This window comes from Lethenteron reissneri, chromosome 30, assembly GCF_015708825.2.
Source record: "Lethenteron reissneri isolate LAM-NWPU_2019-01 chromosome 30, ASM1570882v1, whole genome shotgun sequence".
Taxonomy (NCBI): domain Eukaryota; kingdom Metazoa; phylum Chordata; class Hyperoartia; order Petromyzontiformes; family Petromyzontidae; genus Lethenteron; species Lethenteron reissneri.
Window position 1 is genome coordinate 6,644,825 of NC_083808.1, and position 18,538 is coordinate 6,663,362.

Sequence of the window (18,538 nt, forward strand, 5' to 3'; positions counted from 1 at the left end):
ATTACTTCCCTTCTACGTGACTTTACCGAAAGAACCAAGAAGATCAAGCCACAATTGTTTATCTAAATAGTTTTGACGATGGCATTGACATGTGTGTGCTCTCGAATCCGTGGGTTCCACCGCCTGTCTCGAATGCAATTTATTGACTCTAAATGTCAACTTTTCGTGCGCTGCTCGGTGTTCAAAGGTTCTGACGTCAACATGAGAAGACAAACTTGGACTCAAAGATAGCATTATTATTGTCCTTAAGTGGGTGTCTCTTAGCCATGTCTAAGAATTTTAGGGGTGTCCGTGCCCCCACGCCACCCAGTGGCTATGCCCCCATCTGATAGGTCCTCCCACGTCTGATGTCCATAAAGGGAGGGGGACACAAAATTATTTAAAAGTTAAATATGGACATTTGTGTAGTAGTTACAGCTGATGAAAAGGTGTTTGGCTACACATTCGAAGAAAAACAATCTCATGAAAACAAAGCCATGGCAAAAATAATCATTTTAATTTTTAAACATGAAAAGAAGAAAATAGATTGGTCAATTTCACAAAAGTACACACATTTCATACAGTAAAGTGCATGGGTGGTAGAAACATACATTTGTTTACAGGTGACTTTCCATCACTCGTACTTTAAATGGGGCCATATATTGGTCATTTAACTTATCTTTTTTAAATAAGTTACATTCTTTTTTGTGATTGCAGAATATAGAATTTGTGTTAAACATATTGTCAAATACCAACTGTAATTCAATCAACCATGCAAAATATTTATTAGAAAGATGATATCTATGAGTCTAATCCTTTGTTTGGATTATACTTGCACACAAAAGGAATCCTAAGCTTAAATCCAGCGTCTTTGTCCAGTCACCGAGTTGAAAAGATATTCATTTCCCGTCACTGTAAATTAAGAAATGCATGTAAATAAAATTACAGTACTTTAGTACAATACATCATTAACACGTTTCTTCCTGCATCATCTCTTTTATCGCTGGGAATTAAATAAAAATGTTATTCTCATCAACTATATTATATATTTGTTTTGTAATTACTATATGCAAATTACAGCCATTTTTAATCAACTGCTGAATAAAAGCCTTCTAACACTTTACAAAGCATGAAGTTGGTTGGATAATACTTCATCATTCTGGTCGGCATAGGTTAGCGAAGGGGAGGGCCCAGGACAGGTTCAGATACCACTCACCATTTACGTTAGCCAAGGCTGGATATAAAACTTACTTGACTAGAATCAAAACACAGTGGGCTAACCAAAGTGCCACCACGCCACCCCCTACAATAGTTTAAGTGCTGTATTTGTAAAATGTTGTAATCCTTTACTGGATCAACAATTACTGTATTGAAATATAGTCGATTTGCAAAGTTATCGCAGCCAAACGCTGTGCCTATTATTGTGTACATGTACGCAGGTTGTGTATTAAGCTTAAACTGCAAAATAATGATCTTACTTGGATCTCTTGCTCTTCCATCAAACTCCTGCAGTAAAACAAAGGTGTTTTTTGTAACGTGTAAATTAAAACAATTAAATATTTAGGAGGTATATAATATACACAATATACAATGGTGTATGTGTAATCACAGAACGACATTTTGATGCTTTGCCAGGTAGACATTACTTACAGGGGTACTTAATGGTTTCAGCACGTTTTTGTGAGCTTTTTCCTTCTGAGATGAACTGGATAAGTCATTTAACCTGTAACAAATATCACACAAACCTTCATTTTAGAAAAAAATTGTTTGAAGGATAAATCACCGCAATGCCTCCTGGAAAAGTTTTGAGACTCATTGAGGCTCTCTCTGGGATAATCATTGTCATTGGCATGACGCATAATATTATCATTGCATTGTGTTCAGTAAATGTCTCATCTTAAGTAAACTTTTCAAGGGACGATTGTAATTTGACGTTGTAAAGCATCTAAATACTAAAAGCATGTCAACATACAAGGCAAACATACAGAGCATATGACAGGCAATAAATATTACAATGCAACGCAAATGCTGTAAGACAGCTTGGATATATTGAGCAGTAGCACAATAGAAGGAGTTAACTAACTATTCAAGTTGTAGATGCTTACCCCGAGCCCTCATTACTCTGATAGTGCATTGTCTTTGAGCTGTACGCCTTTTGGCGTCCTCTGATCTAGCACCAATTGAGACGAGGCTCAAAAGAAAGCCGTCTCTGGTGTGGACCAATCAGTTTCAAGGAATGCATATATTATCAGAGTGTTTTTTTTGTTTGCATTTTTACCACAAGTATTGTGGTTAAGGCACACGTGATTCCTTGTAAAAAGGTTTCAGTTTTGTTGCCAGAAACAAGGGGAAACACCCTCTTCGTATAACTATTCAAGTGTGTTTTTTTAATAGGTGAACAGGTAAAGGTGCAGCCCTGTCTGACATCTTGGAAGGCTTCGTCATTACCCCCACGATACCCCACCACATCGACTACCAGTGGTGGACCCATTTATACTGCTGGGTGGATCGAGGCGTGCGGGATATGAGAAACTTTCCTTTTGTTCAAATGCTATGCTAGGAGGTCAAACTGGCGACCTCTGCATTGCAGGTTCGGTGTGCTATCACAGCACGGCAACACTTCCCCAGTGTTTTTAATACAAGAGCTACATTTTGAAGGGTTTCTTTCAAAGTAGGATTTAACGGCACTCGTTAGAAGTGTGGTTGTGCGAGGAACTTAAGATGTAGCAAGCACTGACTCATCAGCCTTCAGCAGCGGTGGGTCCTTTACGGATGGCGAGGGCTTGCAGAACTTCCAACAGCAGGGCATGCTGGGACACAAACATGGAACGTACAGAATAAAGAAAACAAATAAGGGAATGCACTGTCAGTGATTTGCAAGCACACAAAAGAAAGAACCACTGGCAAGTATCAGGCTACTATTTATATGAACGTGTTTGAATTGTTTGTGCTTATACACCAATTCCAATGCTCTATCACCAAATTATTAGTTTACCGTAAACATTAATATTATACGGCAATGTTTTTGATGGATGTATTGTGTTTTCGTGATATGTATCACTGTGGTGGCGGAAAACAGACTCCTTTGGAAGAAACGTGTCTGTAAAACTAGACCACTGTAATATTTATGAAGGACCATTTATATAAAAAGCTTTCCACTTGATGGTGATACTTTGCGTTAATATAGATGTGAAATATTAATATATTTTCTGCACGAGAGATGGTTTCCCTGTTCAATCATTGGCTTACCTTGCTGCGAGATATTTATGAAAATATGCATAGTTTACCACAGCAAATCATCCATATAATTTATTTTGTAAAGTAATATTTATTCAATGTATCTAATTGGATACATCTTTAGGCATGCGTACACACAATAGTGGAGCATGCATATGTAATTATGTTTATGGATTTGACGTGATATATTGCTGCAATGTGAGCAGGATCTTATACCTTGCAGTATACCTTCCAATCCATGGGAGACTTAAACCGGCCAGACATTAATTTCACGATCAGGAATAATTAAATGTTTGCTTTTTGGAAAACGTGAGTAAAATCATTTGTAAAGTTGGAGACAATGCTACCATCTTAAACAATGTTCTTATATCATGTGTAACAACCATGTACAACCGTTTAATTATCAGCACTTTGCAATGCAAATTTCAGAAAAAGCATGATGGCTTATTGCCGTTATTAATCTCCAAGATAGTTTCTACAAACCATTATTTCATGCCACAATTCCACAGCACTGTCCTCAACAGATATTTATCACAGGAGCTGATATGTCGAAATTATTACTCAGAAACCATTTCATTTAACGGTGTTAAAAAAGTGAATGTTGTTTACTGGCTCTCAACATATAATATGTGTGCATATGTACAAGTAAGATTTACGGAAGTTATGCTCCTCGTGCTAATATTTACAATTTACAATATTTACACTAATGGCGGTGGGAAACACAGTATTGCTGGTAAGAACATACGACTTGGGCAAGTGTGTTATAGGTATTAACAATTTGTTTTGTAAACATTCGTTCACATGTAGATCATTTATCAGTGAATACTTATAGATTTAGTTACATCGTCCAAAGGTTGCACAATGGCATGCTCATACCGTTTCCAGCAGAAATATGAAATCAAACCAATGATTGCCAAGAGTGCCAGTGCAATGATTGTCATCACTGCAATAAACCAGCTTTCAGGCTTCCAGTAGTAGTCAAATATAGTAATGATTCTTGTCGTGAAAACCTGAAAATGCAACATTTTAGAGCAATCAAAAAACAGAGAAGTGTCAATTGAAATATATTTATTGTAACAAATGTTATACAAATGTCATTGACTGGTGCACAAGGCTGGATGAGACTCACTTACAAATTAGACCCTGGTATTCACAGTGACATTTAAGTGGTTTCCCACTTATGTAAAAGTGGGGCCAGTGCTGTTCTCCTGTTCACAATCTTGAACTAGTGGTGGAAAGTCCACATTAAGGGCTGGAGGTGTCTGTCTACAGCACGATTATCGTTGACTTACTCCACAAAGCGGTACTAATTTTATCGACCCTCGAGGTATGAAGGGCTGTGTCAATCGTCGACCGGGATTGGAGCTTGTTCCAAATGCATTTTGAAAACTCTACTCACGTGCTATTTTGCAGCATTAGACGTTGACATTAGAAATCAAAGGTATATTAAATGCCTAATTTAATGTAAATCATGCTGATTATGTGTGAGGACAATGTTCATGAAGGTGGCATAAGTCCGGTAACATTATCAGAAACAGATTTTATTATAATTATATTTGGACACCACAATTGTAGGTGGAATGATATGCTTAATGAGCAAAGTTTATATGGACCCTCTGATTCTGGGTTTTTGTTTGTGACTTTTGAAGTAATGCGTTGCTCTGGCCTTTGTGAGGTGTCTCCGAGCGATGAAGTAAAACGTAAGGAGAGAGAAAAGTAAAGAGAGAAAACAAACGGTGTGGGGGGGGGGGGGGTAAAACAGAGGTAGAGGGGGGGTGTCTGTGATTTATTCAAGGCCTATTGGTGGGGGAGTCTATACATTAGATAATCGATTATTCGGCGGCTTAGCAGGGGGAGGGGACGTCGGGATTTCACTAATAATTAAAAAATTTAAGCTTTCGTGACTGCAGGGATTCATATTCTTGGTCCTTTCGGTGAAGTCACATAGAAGGGAATTTTTTTAATTGTTTTTTATATTTTTATTTTTTCCCTTCTACGTAACTTTACCGAAAGAAGCAAGAATATAATAATTAAAATCGCTTATTTTTGCACATTCTTCAAAGACATTTTCACGTGTTGTGTATATGTTTTTGTTGTGTTTTTAATTTGTTTACTCGATGAAAGTGGCATAAATAAACATACAAATACACGAAAATAAATATCCCTTTTTTAAGTTACAGTTTTCACCGTACCATATTTACCACTCTAATCTCGAAGACTGCATTGGGGTGATGCACGCGCGACTACGCTCTTGTTTCGAGGACATGTGTGTGACGATCGCCCGACCGAGGCAGTCTTTAGAACTCCGAAATACACGCACACTTTTTGGCAGATCGCACTGTGTATATTTGATGCTTTGATCACTCTAGTTATTTATTTGTCATGAAAAATGTATTTACGTGCAGTGTTTTTATTGTTTCATTCATATCCATGTAGTGTATAATCTATATATATAAAATCGTGAATGTCTGTCTGTCTGTGTGTGTGTGTGTGGATTTCGGCCCATACGCACTTTCATTGGACGACGGTTGCCCCTGGCAACGGCTAGCCACGCCTTCGCCGCTTTCATTGGACCTGGCAACGGCTAGCGACGCCTTCGCCAAGGGCTGCAGTTTCATTGGACGGCGGTTGCCCCTGCCAACGGCTAGCCACGCCTTCGCCACTTTCATAAGCCTCGTATTTAATTAAATAATAGCCATTACACAGTATTGTTGGAGTGCTGAGGGGGGGGGGGGAAGGCACGCCACCCGTACCCTGCCTCTTCCAAGCCGACAATTTTAGGCGAGGCCGCAGGCTTTGCACGCTACTAGGCCTCGACACCCACCACGCCACTCTGAGGTAAATTCATCAAAGTTTTTCCTACTCTTCACTACACCCCCACCACAATGTGTGCTATTAATATTACTTTTAAACCCAACGCGCCAACAATCGATTACTTTAATGTTCACTGTACAAATACTCATTAAGCTGGGTGAGCGTACTGCCAGTCTATCATGTACACTGTAGCCTGCTTATTAAGCTCGGTGAGCGTACTGCCATTCTATCATGTACACTCTAGCCTGCTTATGAAGCTGAGTGCGTGTACTGGCAGTCTATAATGTGGACTCTTGCCTGGTTATTATAATCGATTCTTTATATGTTCTTTGTACAAACAGTCATTAAGCTGCTTGAGCGACCCCAGTTCGATTCCAACTCACGCCCACCACCGCTGACGATTATTTGAAACGGACCTGGCCCTCCCCTAGGTCCACTCAGCCTCAAACGCGTAACTGCTGTCGTGTGTGAACATCGTCACTGGGGAGACAAAGGCGGCCGGGCATCGTGGATCCAAGTCCCGGGCGAAGCCGGGTCATGTGTATGTGTGTTTATGTGTATGTCTGTGTGTCTCTATGTATGTGTGTATGTATGTGTATGTATGTGTTTGTGTGTATGTGTGTGTGTATGTATGTGGGTTTTTTTGTATGTCTTTATGTGTATGTCTGCGTGTCTCTATGTATGTGTGTATGTACGTGTGTGCATGTGTTTGTGTGTATGTATGTGTGTGTGTATGTATGTGTGTGTATGTGTTTGTGTGTATGTGTGTGTATGTATGTGTTTGTATGTGTTTGTGTGTTTACGCTCGCATTACACAAATGTGTTGCAGGTCTAAGGCGTTCCTCGCGCAGCATTGCCGCTTTATTATTGCAGTCGTTTACTGCCGTGCGCACCCTCAAAGTCGTGTGTGTCTGCAGCAAGCGCGTGTATGTGTTCCTATGGACGCGCGCGCGTGTGTTGTGTAGGGGGAACGGTAGTGTAGTGCTTAGCGTGCTGTCTGTGTCTGTGTGTGTGTCTGTGTGTGTGTCTGTGTGTGTGCGTGTGTGGTGTGTGGGGAGCGATAGTGTAGTGCTTAGCGTGCTGTCTGTGTGTCTGTGTGTGTGTGTGTGTCTGTCTGTGTCTGTCTGTGTGTGTCTGCGTGTGTCTGTGTGTGTGTCTGTGTGTGTGTCTGTGCGTGTGTGGTGTGTGAGGAGCGGTGGGTGTAGTGCTTAACGCTACGCTGCGCTACCAACCCGGCAAACCGAGTTCGATTCCCGCTCACGGCCACCACCGGTGACGATTATTTGAACCTCCCCTAGGTCCACTCAGCCTCAAACGAGTAACTGGTGTTGCGTATTAACATTGGCACTGGGGAGACAAAGGCGGCCGGGCGTGGTGGATCCAAGTCCCGGGCGAAGCCGGGTCATGTGTATGTGTGTATGTGTTTATGTGTATGTCTGTGTGTCTGTATGCATGTGTGTATGTATGTGTGTGCATGTGTTTGTGTGTATGTGTGTGTGTATGTATGTGGGTTTTTTTGTATGTCTTTATGTGTATGTCTGCGTGTCTGTATGTATGTGTGTATGTACGTGTGTGCATGTGCTTGGGTGTATGTATGTGTGTGTCTATGTATGTGTGTGTATGTGTTTCTGTGTATGTATGTGTGTGTATGTATGTGTGTTATGTGTCTGTCTGTGTGTCTGCATGTATGTGTGTGTGTATATTGTGTATGTGTTTGTATGAGTTTGTGTCTTTACGCTCGCATTACACAAATGTGTTGCAGGTCTAAGGCGTCCCTTGCGCAGCATTGCCGCTTTATCATTTCAGTCGTTTACTGCCGTACGCACCCTGAAAGTCGTGTGTGTCTGCAGCAAGCGCGTGTATGTGTACCTATGGACGCGCGCGCGTGTGTTGTGTAGGGGAAACGGTAGTGTAGTGCTTAGCGTGCTGTCTGTGTCTGTGTGTGTGTGTCTGTGTGTGTGCGTATGTGGTGTGTGGGGAGCGATAGTGTAGTGCTTAGCGTGCTGTCTGTGTGTCTGTGTGTGTGTGTCTGTCTGTGTCTGTCTGTGTGTGTCTGCGTGTGTCTGTGTGTGTGTGTCTGTGTGTGTGTGTCTGTGTGTGTGTCTGTGTGTGTGTCTGTGTGTGTGCGTGTGTGGTGTGTGGGGAGCGGTAGTGTAGTGGTTAGCGTGCTGTCTGTGTGTGTGTCTCTGTCTGTGTGTGTCTGCGTGTGTCTGTGTGTGTGTCTGTGTGTGTGTCTGTGCGTGTGTGGTGTGTGAGGAGCGGTGGGTGTAGTGCTTAACGCTACGCTGTGCTACCAACCCGGCGAACCCAGTTCCATTCCCGCTCACGGCCACCACCGGTGACGATTATTTGAACCTCCCCTAGGTCGACTCTGCCTCAAACGAGTAACTGCTGTAGCGTATTAACATCGCCACTGGGGAGACAAAGGCGGCCGGCCGTGGTGGATACAAGTCCCGGGCGAAGCCGGGTAGTACAGCTAGTGTACTGTATATATTTGACACTGAAATCAAGCAGAGTTACTTTTTTTCATAATTTGTAGATTTTTTGGGTTAGATTGCGTAAATATAAATGTGCGAGTAAATATAAATGTGTCCGTAAACCCACCACCACCCCACACAGCCAATAAGGAAAGTTTGTCACGTCAACAAAACGTGCCAATTCGTTTTGGTACGTTTTGTTAACGTGCCAAACGGCACATTTATATTTACGCGATCTAACCTTAAAAAAACGATCTTATAGATGATATTGGTCGCGAAAGCCTCCTACGTGTTAAACTCCTCTTTTTTTAAATCCTTTATATTAAGTTTACTTGCTCGCTTGCTTGCTTAGGACCGTGCAAATCTTTTGGTCGTTTTTTAACCAACTTCCCGTGATCCAATCGAGCTGACATTTTGCACACAGACTCGTTGTGCGTGACAATATATTTTCGTGAAAAAATTTTTCCTAAATTTTACACTTTTTAGGAAAAAAAAAATTATATTTAATTTAAAATACCAATGTGATAAAAATGGAACTCTTACTCAAGAAAAACAGAAATGAATAATACAATAAAACCGATGCCACGCATATAAAGGATTTATAGTGAAAAGCTTTGTTTTTACGGGTAAATTTTTTTTGTCGCTCACATGGTACGGATAGCCGGACTGGTTACAACCCTTTGGAGTGGTTTTTCCGGTTTCGCCGGATCGACCTGGGACTGCCGAATAATGTTGGGAGCAGCCGGGTAATCGATGATCGACTGTATGGGGTTTCCAAATGGCTTGGCACTCTACTATTTGCCCTCTCAATCTGGCACTCTGGTGTCCGATATTTTATCCAGCATGTTCGCCCAGTTCTGCATAGATGGGGGGGTGGGGGGAGTGTGTGTTTGTCAATTGGCTATGATTGTTCTCATGGCTGTTACGTTGGGTATCCCTAACGAGGGTGTTTGCACCTTTCCATATTTTTGGGACTTCCAGGCCAAGGAGAGAGATGTGTCCAGCGAGCGGAGAGTAAATGTCGGGCCTGGTGTATGTATGGTTAAGGTAGCGGGTTATTAAATGATAGAATCTCTGAATATCGGGACATTCACAGAATGCTTTGCCTGTGTGTCTGGGGTATATCTCGGGTGTATCTGGGAGGAAACTGGGTGAGTTGGTTTTTTTGTTATCATATTTAGATCGAGTGTAGTTCGTTAGATAATAATCCTGGAAATGATTAAATTGTATTTCTCTCAGTGGGGCACCTCAAATGACCCTTCTGAGCCCTTCTAAGTAATTGCCAGTCAGACTGTGCTCTGCCCAGGGGAGTGATCAACGTCTGTGAGTAGTGCGAAACTATTTGAGATTGTATCCTGACTATGATTGCATTATAAGATGTTATAATACAGTTAGTTGTCAGCAGAATAGATAGCACGAAAACATTTTAAAAATTACAGTAGTTACCAAATATGTTTTGGATCATTATAGTACATTTCAGGAGTTATAGATATACACAGGAATATAGTACATACACGCAGGGACACGGGGTCATATATGGAGGGACATAGAGGACTTAATGTACTCCATCGGTGTACCGATGCATCGATCTTCAGCTCATGATATACATGCATCGAATCGCGTGTGTAAGTATCGATTTTCTTCAGTTCATATGTAATGGATTCTCGTGGCCACAAGAGCCAGCTGCATGCACCAGAGAATAAAAAATAATATTCTTGAATAAAATTTCGACCCTGATTCGCGACAATGAATTGAACAGCGAGGGGAGATAATTATTATAACCCTCACAGTCCTACACCCACAGCATCACGAAATCACAAAATCAACATTACATTAAATAAGATACAGGAACATAGTGTATTGCCATAGTGACACAGTGTAAACACGATGGGCACACAAGTACATACAGAGTGCCAATAGTGGCCAGTCTCTGCTAAATGGTCTTACTGTGGTCGTGATGGTAGTGGGGGCCGTTGTGATCCAGGGAACCACGTGGATGAGGACAGTGGCAGTGCTGCTCAGTCTCCTCGTCTTGTCTGCAGTTAAACCTTCATCGCTGATCTTCACCAGCAGCTGGAAGTCTTTGGGGTCATTGATGCCACCAAGATTAAAGTAACTGAACGTTGAGAGAGTCAACACCGAAGGTGGCTTTGCATTGGACTAGCGCGAAACGGCCGTTTGTGTTACCTGGCGTGGGACAGCGAATTTGATTAAAATACTGTATTGTGATATGGTTAATCCTTGATGCAATGGTGGGCAAATGGGTCCTGAATGAAAATTCAAGTAATAAAGTACTGATTTTAATAAACCTGATATTATGAATTCATAGACAGATGACAAGTAGATTATTAAATTTAACAAATACTGTAAATATATTTTTAAAATACTTTCAATCTATGTTTATTTCCTCCATTAAAGCCACACTAGGAGGATATACAGTATTTTATATATCATGCCAAGATAGTTCATTACTGTCTGTAAATCATATTTTCATTTGGACAGAGCACAAATAAGCCAAATTAATTGTAAACAACAAAACACATGAGCTCGACATTCATCAATAACACTGCCCTCAAAGGACACATATAGTACATCACGTTTCGGGCAATGTGCCTTCTTCATAAATGGCGAGGTCAGAGAGTGTTGTAGATGATGTGTGTTGAGTATTTTGTTAGTAGTTTTTTGTGTGCACCAATGCCAAAGCTCGTATCATAAAATTATTCAACCATAATGATTTCTTTGGGTTAGATCGCGTAAATACGTTGGGTTAGATCGCGTAAATACGCGATCTAACCCAACGTAAATACGCGATCTAAACCAACCCCCCCCCTCTATTATGGATGATATTGGTTGCAAAAACCTACGTGTCAAACTAAAATAATTCAAGTAATGTGTATCAGTCAGTAACTTCAACCAGTTGACGGTAGCTGAACGTTTCCAGAGTTTATATGATTGGTGGAAATGTAGTCACCATAAAGCACCCATTAGTGGTACCTACAGTTCACAGATCCGGTACTAATCTAGGGATGCGTTTTGGAATAAACATGACATTTTTCTGACTAATCATTTTATAAAGAACTATTTAAGATATTTTCTGGATGTTAAGATTTGCGGATAATGTACATTGAGTTATCATTTCGATTGTCCTTGTGCTCACCAAGTGACACCAAATTTTGGTAGGAAAAGTCAAACAGTGACACGAATGTAAGTGGTGTCATATCCTGTGATGCCACAATTTGAGATGTATCCCAATCTTTTTCTTGTATCATATCAGATTCATCTTTATAAGATTAAGAATGAAATAGGCTGCTTAATGTGGATGACATTAAATGAAACATTGCAAGCTGTTGTGGAGAATCAAATATAGCTTATACATTTATCAGTGTTGTGTAGACTGGCAGAGGCCATGGCTTCATATAAAAACATATAAACTTCAAAATTATAAAAATGCAACAATCGTTGCTTACCACCGACAATTTCATATTCAAGTTCGCCGTCAAGAGAGTCCACATCATCACACTTAAGCTGTACAACAGATCCTCCTGCTGCCAGCGTGGAGTAAATAGTGATGTCATAGAAGCCCGGGTCACACACGGGAGGCTCATCGTTCACATTCTGTGCAAGAAAACACAAGGCAAACAAAACTCGGTTCCGGGATAGGGTTTCAGGAAATTACAAAGGCTTATACTCCCAGAAACCAAATTCTGTAGATATCGTGCCAAATTTATGTTCACATGTGCCCTGATCAACACGCTGCTGAATAGTATTCAAGGAGGATTAGTCATTTATCATTAAATATAGTGTCCGATGAAAGCAAGGCAAGGGATCTGTATGGGACAAAGGTGAACTTTTAAACATTTTAAATATGTTTTGCATGGTTTTAAAAAACTGCTGCCATCGTTACCACACTGGACTTTCAATTTAGAGGTCGTTGGTTCAATCCCTCTGCGTGGAATTTGAAACAATGTGCTCATTGAATGAATCCATCCTACCACTGTCCACCCAGCAGGATAGCTGGGTGAATCACAGGAAGTACTTCCACCTCTTACACAAAACGCCTGGTCAGCAAGAGTAGACCAAAATACCCGATAGAGGGGCTCTGTAGAGTTTCCTCTCGTCGAGGCCTTTCCACCAGCAGTGGCATCAACAAGACATTGTTGATCTTTAATAAATAGAGTACTGTGTTTTTTTTTTACTTTGGATTTTAGTCCACATTCTCATTATGATGTAATAGTAATTTAACACGCAAACATATGCCTAATTCTAAGCTCCTTATCAGTCTAGTACTGGATGGAGTCTTTCCCACGACGTGTCTGTCTGCCATGCGAATTGCTTGACCATACTCCGCAATGTCGGTCAGTGCAGATCGCTGAAGGGGAAGACTAGGACCAGTTCAGATGTGACTGCCACTTATTTTTAAATCCTTTATATTAAGTTCGCTTGCTTGCTTGCGTGCTTGCGTGCTTGCTTGCTTGCTTACGACCGTGCAAATCTTTCGGTCGTTTTTTAACCCACTTCCCGTGATCCAATCGAGCTGACATTTTGCACACAGACTCGTTGTGCGAGACAATGTTCGTGAAATTTTTTTTCCAAAATTTTACACTGTTTAGGGAAAGCAAATTAAATATTTAATTACCAATTGCTTAATACTGGCAGACAATCATCTAACCCATAGGTGGCAGCCATCTCAAGCCAGAGGACGAGAGGACTCTAGCCGCCATGCATATAAAGGATTTATAGTGAAAAACTTTGTTTTTACGGGTTATACTTATTATATTCTATGGCAAGGCGAAATGAGAAACGTTATCTGTGTGCACATCGAGGTTATTAAGCCATTCAGTAGCCTCTGTGGAGGCTTGTTGGATGTCGGTCATGTTGGCAATGAATGAGCGGTGCAGGCAGTGTGGGATCACGTGATCCATGGTCCGGCTCTCGCGACTGCAGTCACATTCCCGACTGTTCTTCATTTTCCATCAATGAAGCGATTTAGAGCTGACCCCTGTTTCCTGGGTAGGTCAAACCCCATAAGTCCTTGTGTGGGGTCAGTAACCAGCTCCATGTTTGTGACGGTGGTGATGCGGCATGGTTACCGTCACTGTATTATGGCCACTGATCAACCGAGTGAGCTGAGTTATCTTCCCGGTTATAGCTACATCATTACTGCCACTGATGTTATGGCTATGAACATTGATATAACTGAGTTAATCATGTGATGCGCAAACCACTGCACCATGTGTCCACCCCAATGCAGATAGTAGCTGTGAAATTGTTTTGCAAAGCTGCCTAATTTACTGAATATATTATAAGTAGTATTGTTTTAGTTATTAGATCTTTTGATTGTTACAAGCTATCACGTTTTTTGTTTCTTCGGAATACCTTACTTGCTTTAAAATTGATAAACAAAATTAATTACTGAAATGCTGTATTTTGTCGTGCATTTAAATATGTGATGACACATTGCTATCCTGTAATCATGCCACAGCCGTTTCTATATCATTTAATATTTGGCATTGAAGAGTTTCAAACCCATACCGTTTCAGAAAAAAAATAGGTCTCTCTGAATTAGATACCTCTGCCTATAATACAGGGAAAAATATGAAATAATAATAGCAATATGGATTGCATTTGTAAAACTGAATGTGATAATAAAAATGCTGCATGCCATTGTACCTGAACGGGAAAGTTTCAAACAGTGCAAATGGCTTCCTGTTATGTATGAATCAAAAACATGGACACTGCCAAAGAAAATGTGATGCAAAGAAACGTTCTAAAACGTTTTCAAAGAAGCATGGATAGATGCATATCTGGAAATTCAATTAAGAGATATATATAAAAAAAGAAGAGCACATGGACCAGGGAACGCACGCAAGTCACGGGTATTATATTGGCTGTCAAGAAAAATGGGCCTGAGCAGGACACATCACTAGAATCGGATGAGGGGCGATGGACAAGACTGCGGACAGAATGTCATCCAAAGGAGAGAACACCCCAAAGAGGTTGGCCACGGGGGAGCTGGAACGACGAGGACATCAGGCAATGTCAAGGAGTGCGATGGATTGTGGCAGCACAGGACCGCGACGACACGGGGGAGGTCTTTGTGCATCGATAGATAGACAATGGCTGATGATGAAGATGATGATGAATACGATTACACAATGAGCTACACATTGTGTGCATGTGGGGCAAAGTTGTGAGTGTGGGCGGTGCGTCTGCCACTCACCAAATCTAATTAACCCATACCAGAGGTGGGACAAAGTCATTGTTATGCAAGTCCAAGTCGAGTCTGAAGTCATCAAATTCATGACTCGAGTCTGACTCGAGTCCAAGTCACATGACTCGAGTCCACACCTCAGAGGTGGGACAAAGTCATTGTTATGCAAGTCCAAGTCGAGTCTGAAGTCATTAAATTCATGACTCGAGTCTGACTCGAGTCCAAGTCACATGACTCGAGTCCACACCTCTGACCCATACCAATTGTGACTGTTCTGTGACCTTCTCGTGAAGTGTTACATCGTTTTACATATTTGCAAATGCGTGCCAGCGACTATTAAAACATTCACATGTTTTCATACCAGTATTACGATTTGATAATCCTGGAAGATAGTCTTAACGTTTGTAGGATCCGTGTCTTGGTCAAAGTCCTCCACCTTAATGGTTACTCGGTATGTGGCTTTTGTCTCTCTGTCAACTGGATTTAACAGTTTAATAATACCTGTGAAGACAAACATAGAGCGTATGCTTACTCAAGTGGCACTCGTTATAATATTCATCGTATCCGAGTGTCATTTATACAACCGAGAAGGCTCCCAATCATGATTTAGCATTTCTAATTGAATCCCATCCTTAATATGATCTTTTGAGCCACATCACACAGCACGTCCCCATGCTTAACGCCTTTAAATGACCATTGAGGCAATGCTCATCTGCTGTTTACAAGCCTGAGCCAGTGGTGGAAATTCCACATTCCTATGATGGGGGCGAGTCTCTCCATGGGACAACAACTATTCATTTCCCCACAAAGTGGTACTCGTGTCATTCGTCCATCAGGGATAATGGGCTGGGTCTACCCCCCCCAAACTTGGATTTTGAACTAACAATTTTCTGATGAGGCGCCTCTCAGCCTTGCCGCCGAACCACTTGATCGGATTGAGAAGCAATGCTGAACTACATGATGAAGTCTTCTTGGTTCTTTCGGTAAAGTCACGTAGAAGGGAAGTAATAAAATAATAAAAATAAAACATAATAAAATAGTATAATAAAATAATATAATAAAATAATATACGTGACTTTACCGAAAGAACCAAGAAGATGAATCCCTGCAGTCACGAAAGCTTTAAATCGAAATACATGATGAAGTTTTACAATTGAAAAAATACTCTCTGTGCTTGTCAGGCAAGCTTTTTGCATTTGTTTTCGGGCTAAAATGACAAGAAATCCATTGTAAATTGTGTTGTTTCTGTCGTTTCTTTTACTCCAAAAAATTACTTGCGTAGCCAAATGCACCATGAAATAAGTTCGATGAAAGACATATTTTCGACTTTCACAACTGGTTTTATTTTGACAGTGCTCACAGCGCACAAAAGCCGAAGGCGTCATGGGCCACTGTTTGGTTGCTACGTTAGGCAATGTTTATGCACGCAATTGCCTTGTATGTGGAGCATTTGTACAATATAACCAACACTTCACAGTGCAAACATGACCTCAGGGTTATATAATTGGGTTCTTAAACAGCTCTGCTTGATCCTTTCATGGATGCAGCTTTGATGTCAATGGCAACCATGTGAATTCCCATTTTCACAAGTAAATTCTACAAGTGTTTGTTTTACTTGGTAGAATTGCACAACTTAATAATGAAGACAATATTATCCATTTGAGTGGATTAAAAGTTAAAAAGATTCAGGTTTTACTTCAGTGGTCTTACTTACCAGATCTGATGCCATTGTTATGTATGAGGGGTAAGTTTAGAATGTACAAGTATTAGATTTCAAATTTTCTCATTTGTTAATACAATTAGAAATATTTTTACATTTTTCGCTTATTTTTAGTTAAATACAAAAAGTAAACTGTCTTCACGCTAACCATAATAGCATTACCAGATGCCACGTGACAGAAGTGATGGAATGTTCGTGACGTTACTTCCGCTTTTCAAATCAATCAGAAACAAAACATCTGGTTAATCTGAAAATCACGAGCACATTCCTCTTATGCATGTTCAATTCTCTGCAAATCATCCCGCACAAGGCAAGTATGGCATCTATAAAAAATAACAGCAGATGCTAGTTTAGCTGACAAACTCGGTAATGCTAAGACAAAGGAAGTTTAAATAGCCTATTATCATGGACACCGACACAAACAATTTGCAATCCACCTGGCTGGTAGGTTTTCATGCAGGAATATTAGGAAATTGTCCTCCTAAAATGTAAATATAAGCACTCATCTATGAATGCTCAAATAGCATGCACATTCTCACTCTTGGACATGAACACAGGTATGGAATATAATTTAAAAAAAACTGACCAGTCTTGGGATCGATGTAGAAGTGGGCTGAGCCATCGATCATCGAGTAGCGCAGATTATCCAATGGATAGTCCTGGTCTGTGCACGAGGGTTTGTTCGGTGAAACACTGTCACCCACCTTCTGGTCTTCGAAAATTGAAAACCTCACTGGCCCCGTACATACAGGTGAAAACTCATTCACGGGGGTCACGACTACGATCACTGTCACCGTCGCTGTGTGTGAGTGTCAGGGAGGCACGTACATGATTGTGTTAACATGAATAATGATGTCATAATTCTCATACATAAACATTGTATTTACTATATTATTCATCTGTTCCATCTGTATGGGATATAGTGTTGCCCCCTCACACCCGTGGGTTGTCTCTGAGTGCTCCAGTTGCCTCGCACATGCTTAGACACTTTGACTGAAAATATTTTAAAGTATATTCAGGACTCTTTGGTTCTTTCGGGAAAGTCACGTAGCTACAAAATAAATAAATCACGACGTTTCGGGCGCAACACAAGCGTCCGTCATCAGGTGGGAAAGCAATAATTCTCATACACCTGATGACGGACGCTTGTGTTTCGCCCGAAACGTCGTGATTTATTTTATTTTATACCTACGTGACTTTACAAAAAGAACCAAAGAGTATGGATTCTTGCAGTCACGAAAGCTTCAAATCAAGATTGTATTCAGGACCACAGCACTTGGACAATCGTCGGTGCCGGACCATCGTGCGACGACCTGTCAGCTTGTCTGTGGTGAATCGCGCCTTCTCTCTCTCTCCGAAATTAAGCAAATGCAGCATTGTGTGGCATGTGACAAGTTGATTTTAATAAATTGTCATATATTTAAAATAAATTAGCCATTCAGGGTGGCTTGGGATCTTTCCTCCCACTACTCTTAAAACATTTAATTCACTGCTTTTTTTATATACGAACCTTAAGAAGTATAAACATAGTCTGATGCGACCTTGGCAACTTGCAGTGACCCAGGGTTTCAACTACACCGGTTGCGAAGATATTTTTCATGAATTTTTAAAAGATCATTAGGATGATATCATCAGTCGTTGTATTCACTTACCTGTCACAATGTCATTTGTCACGATACCAAGTATTACATTTCACGACTTGGTGATTATCGCAATATTAGCTTCCCTAAGTTTGATCTAGATTTTCACATTTGCTCTCTATATGATCCCCAACAAAAAAATTACGTAACTCCCTGCAAAATAAACTGAAACCAGTTAAATCATTTTCAGAAGACTGATATATTTTACGTAAAAAAAACGAGTTTTCTTACACGTCAGTGAGATATTAACTCCAAGGTCATAAACCTCTATTTTCAGATTGTACTTGTAGTCCACAGATGCCAAATCCGCCGTGTCATAATCCAAACTTGAATTTATCTGAGAAAAGAACACGAAACAAGGTCATGCCACCCTCCGATTAGCACGGTTTGGCTACGTATGCTGTGAAAGAAGTTCAACATACATACATACAACATGCTACCGATTGCCTTGACAAAAAAT

The 18,538-nt window shown here is 40.7% G+C and overlaps 1 protein-coding gene across 1 annotated transcript in view; it reads right to left on the minus strand.

The window, feature by feature from the left end:
* Nucleotides 1-11: 11 nt before the first annotated feature.
* The window catches only part of LOC133349462 (cadherin-related family member 3-like), a 34,041-nt gene continuing 15,514 nt past the window's right edge, over nt 12-18,538 (minus strand). Inside the window, 11 exon segments of the mRNA XM_061562936.1 lie at nt 12-891; nt 1,458-1,485; nt 1,630-1,702; nt 2,718-2,789; nt 4,093-4,226; nt 10,455-10,667; nt 10,669-10,694; nt 11,975-12,122; nt 15,080-15,219; nt 17,025-17,237; nt 18,310-18,415. Coding sequence (XP_061418920.1) covers nt 836-891; nt 1,458-1,485; nt 1,630-1,702; nt 2,718-2,789; nt 4,093-4,226; nt 10,455-10,667; nt 10,669-10,694; nt 11,975-12,122; nt 15,080-15,219; nt 17,025-17,237; nt 18,310-18,415 — 1,209 coding nt within the window. The 3' untranslated portion in view covers nt 12-835.